Raw genomic sequence first — 6,509 nt, 5'->3', positions numbered from 1 at the left:
CCAGCTAAGCAAATAAAAAAAATAAATCATCGTAACCCCAATTTATACTTATTCCTCATAGACACACACACACAAAGATTCGGTATTTGCTCATACATAATTTAAAATTTAAATATTTAAACTTAATGTATATCCAACATACTTCTCATATATTCCTATAATTCAATACATCATAAGATCAATTTCGGCAATTCACATTTCCAAATTTTATTAGCTAAGTTCATTTTCGGTTAGTGCTCTTTTAAAATCTATCAAGCTCGTATTCCTCTAATTTCATGAGTTCAACATCTTAGTGCCCATAGTAACTACTCAAATAAATTTCGAATACATAAATTAAGTCACCCCAAACTATCTTGATTTAAAATCGACAAACATACATATGTCAAACTATTTTAACCAAATTTTACTTATCACTTATACTAAAATATGCACTTAAACTTACTATGTTTACATCATGCCTTACACTCCCAAAACATAAGACATCAATCTATTTCCTTATTCCATGTCTCAGTCAACTACTCATTTTACCTCATAATCTTGAATTTTGCATTTTAACGTATCTATCATGACTTATTCGGCTTACATTGAACCATTACTCATACAAGAAAATAGCAAACAAAATGAATATTCCATTCAAATCCTCATATGGCCGAATACACAATGTACTACCCAACTAATAATTCAACAAGTTCAACCTCATTCTCTCATCTACATATTCAAAACAACATGAAAACAACCTCCAATTCTACTACATTGATATACGGCTTAGTGCCCAAACTACCATAGAACTTTGATTTCTTTTCTTTTTTTTTGACATGGCTAAGAGATGCATTTACAATTAGCTTAAACATTTAAAGGAAAAATTCCAAAAATAACTTCAAATCTTACCTCAACTAGCCAAGAAGGTGCTGAATTGCCCTAATGAAATTTCTCTTTTTTTTTTCTTTTGTTTCGGTTTGTAACCAGGAAGAAGATGAACACTTTTCTTTTCTTTTATTCATCTTTTTATTTTTTTATTCATTAAGATTTGAATATTTTATTCCTTTGTCAATTTAATATACAAATTAATTTAAATTAGTGGAAGGGCATCATTACTTGGCTGGCCACTTAGTGCAAAAATGGGCATTTTGACATGCAAATCCATGCTTTTTCACCTTATTGTTATTTAATCCTTACAATTTACCTATCATCTTTTCTAAATTTCTCAACTAAGTCCTTTCAAGAAAATTCACATTCCTAAGGCTAATTTTAAGCATTTAATTTTTTTTCACACATACACTATCACACAATAAATATATACAATTAAAACAAAAATAAATTTTTGTGACTCGGTTTTGTGGTCCCGAAACCACATTCCGACTAGGGTCTAATTAGGGCCGTCACATAAATAATTTGGTGGAATGTCTTCATGCTTGAATTGTGTTAGTTTGGCATGGTAAAGTAGTTTTTATTTGGTGAATGATTGTGTGATAGTATTTAAGGTTGGTTTGAAAGTAATTGACTTGATATCAAATATGCATTTTGTCAAAATAAAGGTAATGTCGTGACTAGGAGATTTCGACATCGCAACCTTGTCTGACAGTGAGTGGGGTCGTGACGTGGAGAGGTTTAACATCACGATGTAACTCATTGACTTGCGATGTGAAAAACATGGTGTCGTCATGTTGGCTCGAGATTTTTCAAACTTCACAATTTAGTCATATTTCATGCTCAGGTTAACAAAAGAGTTTTCGTAAGATTGAGTAGGGCCCAAAAATGATTGTGTATTACTTTATGTACATGAATGATATTTAGTTATGTATTTAAATGTTGATATGTTACATGATGTTTTAAATTTTATGAAATCGATAATCATAACATCTTGAAACTCAGACTCGACGATCAGATCAGATATAGAATGTTACAACCTCCATTCTAGAGTTTGGACTTTAATATTCACCTATTCGATTCTGATTATAAGTGACACTATAATACTTAATCTTTTTATTTATCTGATAACTATATCCAAGCACTGTCAATAGATGGCTAAGTCTGCGGAATGACATAGCTTTTAGCTTGGGTTGATGATCCTAGCCTAATCATGAAAAACTTTTATAATCATTCTACCTTTAGGAGGTTGTTGTTGCTGGTTAAGAGAGAGCACTACTTTGATTTTATACATAGTTTCTTTCCTCCGTAGGCCTTGGATTGACTTCAATCTTATATGGTTTTTTTTTCTCGTGTTGCTGAATTGATCGTTTATAATAAAATGAATTTTTAATGTTATAAAAAATTAGAGGAAGTAGGCTTTGACCTGATTATGGGTTGAGCATGTTTTCTAAACGGACTGGACCTCGAGTTGTTTGTTTAAATTTGTTCAAATTTTTTTCACTATTATTTATTAATGTTTCATTATTATTCTGCTATTGTTTGTTACCATTTTGATGTAATTTTGCTATTATATTGTTATTATTTTGTTATTATTATTTAAATATTATATAATTTTTATTTTATTAATAATTTTACTACTATTTTAGAGGCATTTGCTTGTTAAGTTATAACTATTTTAATTTTATTTAAATATAAAATTTTTTTATAATATATTTTTAATTTGTTAAAAAATATTTATTTTAATATTTTTAGTGTATTTGATATATTATATTTTTTAAATTCTTTTTCAAATAAAAATAGTATAAAATTTTTAATGTGGATAGCCCAAATTGGGGTTTAGCATAAAATTTTATATCCAATTTTCAAACTCAAAACATATTAAACGAGAAACCAATTTGGCCATGATTAAATCTAAGTAGGCCTTATGAGTGACACGTGTTGGGTATGCGATGCGACTCACCGCACAAAAAGAAAGAAGAGGGCAAGGCAAATAATCTATCGTCTCTTAGACGGACGGGCTTTATATATTCCAACATCACACATTTTTTAATTTTACTGAACCCTAAATATTTCTTTTTTTTTTCTTGTTCTCTGTCCCCTAAAACGAACGACACAAACAAAACAAAAAAGCCCTAGATACATCGTTAAAGGATGTACGGTCAAGACGGAGGCGAAGCTGCTCCGCCTTCATATGGTGGTGGTTATGGCGGTTCTGGAGGCTATGGAGGCGGCGGCGGGGGTTATGGTGGAGGCGGACGAGGTGGAAGTGGAGGTCATGGGGGTCGAGGTGGAGGCGGCAGAGGAGGTGGTGGAGGATATGGCGGTGGTTATCAAAATCGAGGTAATTTTGTTTGTTCTTAATATTTTTTGTTAGATTTGTGGGGTAGCGTTGTTGAGTGTTCGTTTTCTCGCAAATTTGATATTGGTTTTTTGGAGATCAATCCGCTTTTAAGGTCTTGTTATGTTCTTAGTTTAATTAATGAGATCTTGATGCTGCAGGAGGCGGTGGAGGCTATCAAGGAGGAGAGCGTGCTGGAAGAGGTGGCGGAGGAAGAGGTGGTGGTCGTGGTGGAAGCGGCCGTGATGGTGATTGGCTTTGCCCTAACCCCAGGTAAACGATCTTCCACTGCTTTTGATTTCCTTATGGGGGGAGGTTTTCCTCTCCGTTGTGGATTTTGCATTGTTAATTAGTCAAATATTCAGGTTTTGGTTTGCTGCTGATATTATGATACTACTGTTAGTTGTTAGATTTGTGTTTATTTGAACTGGCATATGTTTATGTAGCTGTGGGAACTTGAACTTTGCAAGAAGAGTTGAATGTAACAAATGCGGTGCACCATCTCCTGCGGGTGCTGGTGGTGATCGTGGTAGTGGTAGTACTGGTGGTGGTTATAGCAGAGGTGGTGGTGGGGGATATGGCGGTAATCGCGGAGGTAGAGATGGGGGTAGAGGTGGTTATGATAGTGGGAGGAATAACAACTATGATGGAGGCAGAGGTGGAAACAATGATAATAGAAGCAGTGGTAGTAGAGGTGGTTCTTATGGAAGTAGTCAAGGGGGAGAAGATAGTGGGTACGGTCAAGTTCCTCCTCCAGCACCCAATTCTTATGGTGGGAATTATCCACCTGCTCCTAATGCATATGGTGGGAATGCAAATTATGGAATGGACTCAGTCCCTCCACCTACAAGCTATACTGGTGGACCTACATCATACCCTCCATCTTATGGTGGCCCTGCAGGTGGCTATGCTGGTGAGGGTTTGAGTGATGCACGGACTGGTGGTCGCGGTGGACCTCCTGGTGGATATGACGGTGGGTATGGTTCTGGTGGTCCTCGAAATCAGGGAGGTGGTTATGGTGGTCCTCCTGTTGAAGCACCAGCTAAGATCAAGCAGTGTGACGGCAACTGTGGGGATTCTTGCGACAACTCAAGAATATACATAACAAATTTGCCACCAGATGTTACTATTGAAGAAATAAGAGACCTTTTTGGCGGCATTGGACAAGTAATGGCCAAATCTTATACTTTAAATCCATGTGCTGTCTAATGGGGATTATGTCGTCTACTTCATACTGGTGTTTCTGTTTTCTTTTCAGAGATGGTATTTATGGTTTATGATAATTATTCTTTGAAACTTATTTTGTTCTCTAGTTCGATGTTTTCATGGAGTTAAGGGTGTTTTTATGTACGGGGTTCTATTGACAATTTCCTTTTTAATTTTGCATGAAAATTTTGTATCCTCACTAGTGTTTCTAACAATTCATGTCTTATTTAGGTTGGAAGAATTAAGCAGAAGCGTGGCTATAAAGATCAATGGCCATGGAATATTAAAATATACACAGATGAGAAAGGAAACCAGAAAGGCGATGCAGTTTTGTCTTATGAAGATCCTCAGGCTGCCCACTCTGCTGGCAGTTTCTTTCACAGTAAGTACCTACAAACTTTAGTTTGTTGCCTTAAACATTTCACCTCATCCTTGTGGAATCTTCTCTCAGATCATGTCATGAGAGGCTATTCGATCGGTGTGGCTATGGCAGAGAAGACTGCGCCCAAAGTATATGATCATGGGTATCATTTTAACCTTTTCCTACCTAACTATAACCTTTTCATTTAGATGCCTTTTCCTGTCTCGAAGTGATTGAGATGTCTCATTGGGGTTTTCTTTGGATTGAGTTCATCTATATTGCAATTAGATGCTTTGCTTGACCATGTTATTTATGAATATACGATGCCGATAGAGCATTTTTTTCTGTCTATATTTTATATTGCCCTGTAGGATTCCTGCTTTTAAGGTTTTTTTTGCTTTCATTTCCTTTGAAACCAAATATTCAAATGACCACCTTTGGTTATCGTTAACAGCCTATGTTTTACTTCTCTTATCTTGAAAATCTGTGTATGGTTTGCATGTGGCAATATTTGATTGCCCCTTGTGTTTTTCACTTTGGAAGTGAACAGAAAAAATGATTGCATAAAAGCTCTCACTTGTGTTTATACCAAGTAAACTTGTTCTTTTCCTAAATAAATTCTGTTTTTTTTTTTTTAATTTGACAGAGGTGGTAAAGGTGGCTATGGAGGTGGTGGTGACAGGCGCAGGGATAGTTACAGAGATGGTGGTTCTGGGCCAGATAGGCATTACCATGGCGGAAATCGTTCGCGCCCATACTGAGAGGCTCTCAGCTTCAAGTATTTTATGCACTAAGAATGTGGTCTAAGGGTTCTAGTTGTGTTGTATTGACGGGATTGTTCTTGAACAGGAGACTAAGAGGTAGGTTGTTCACTTGTCTGGGCAATACCCCTTTTTTCTCCTTTTCCTCCTTTGTCTAGTGTTAGCTGGGGGTTCTTTCTTTCTAGTTGTCGCATTGATTGAATTTGTCTCAATGTTTTATAGAGGCAAGTGGATTAACTCCAAATTGCTTGCTGCTAAGGTAGGTTGATAATTTCAGGTGAGTGCGGCTCTTTCAAATCACACATTTACCCTTTTTATTTGGTAGTTAACTCTTAGTGGTGGACTTGATTTTGTTTCCTGTCTGCTGATCATGTTGGAACAAGCTTGTTATTTATATGCATGCATGGGTATCTTTTATATCGAAAACGTGCTTGATTTAAAAGATGATGGGACATAGTATCCCATGCTGGAAACTAGGTGTTATTAGTGACAATCTCAAGCTCATTAATCTACTGGACATAATGTGACCTAAACTATGTCAATATATTAAGTCTCTATGCCATAATGTTGGCGAATTAGCTTGGTTCGGGCTTTAATTTTGTCATGTTGCCAGTGTCGTCAAGGCGTGCGCCTTAGAATTTTTCAACAAAAAACGCCTTTGACACCTCCAGGCAAGGTCGATTTGATCAGGTGCACGCCTGATGCTCCTAGACATGCCTTCTTGTAAGGCCATAGGCATAATTTTCTCATTTTATATACCTGTAATGGTAAGAAATGGATCATCTCAAACTCCTCAATATTTGAGCATTCAACATCATGGACCATAAAGAAATAATGCATATTTTCTTATAAGGAAATTGCATGTTTCATGGATAAACTAGACCGCACTTTAGAAACTGTAGATCTAAGCTTTATTATACACACACACGACTTCCAAAAACTCGTACACATACATGACGGTTGTGCTTTGTGC

At 36.0% G+C, this 6,509-nt stretch overlaps 1 protein-coding gene across 2 annotated transcripts; it reads left to right on the top strand.

The window, feature by feature from the left end:
• Window positions 1-2,887: 2,887 nt before the first annotated feature.
• On the top strand, window positions 2,888-5,962 carry LOC107963856 (transcription initiation factor TFIID subunit 15b). Of its 2 annotated transcripts, XR_005921294.1 has the most exons (7): window positions 2,888-3,211; window positions 3,370-3,481; window positions 3,655-4,375; window positions 4,646-4,796; window positions 4,866-4,938; window positions 5,422-5,635; window positions 5,759-5,962. XR_005921294.1 is itself a non-coding variant. In XM_016900357.2 (6 exons), the coding sequence occupies exons 1-6, from the start codon at window positions 3,022-3,024 to the stop codon at window positions 5,534-5,536; spliced, it is 1,362 nt and encodes a 453-aa protein (XP_016755846.1). In that variant the 5' UTR covers window positions 2,888-3,021; the 3' UTR covers window positions 5,537-5,962. The 2 variants fall into 2 exon arrangements, 1 of the variants encoding a protein (XP_016755846.1); XM_016900357.2 differs by having other exon boundaries at window positions 5,422-5,962.
• The last annotated feature ends 547 nt before the right edge of the window (window positions 5,963-6,509 follow it).

Source organism: Gossypium hirsutum, chromosome A03 (genome assembly GCF_007990345.1).
Source record: "Gossypium hirsutum isolate 1008001.06 chromosome A03, Gossypium_hirsutum_v2.1, whole genome shotgun sequence".
Taxonomy (NCBI): domain Eukaryota; kingdom Viridiplantae; phylum Streptophyta; class Magnoliopsida; order Malvales; family Malvaceae; genus Gossypium; species Gossypium hirsutum.
The sequence above is the reverse complement of the archived record's forward strand: the minus strand, read 5'-3'. Positions and strand labels throughout refer to the sequence as shown.

Bases quoted from the DNA above. Each gene is read 5' to 3' on its own strand.
- LOC107963856 (XM_016900357.2), top strand. From the start codon at position 3,022: ATGTACGGTCAAGACGGAGGCGAAGCTGCTCCGCCTTCATATGGTGGT. The intron at 3,212-3,369 runs GTAATTTTGTTT...TTGATGCTGCAG, and splicing joins CGGTGGTTATCAAAATCGAG to GAGGCGGTGGAGGCTATCAA. The intron at 4,376-4,645 runs GTAATGGCCAAA...TGTCTTATTTAG, and splicing joins TTTTTGGCGGCATTGGACAA to GTTGGAAGAATTAAGCAGAA.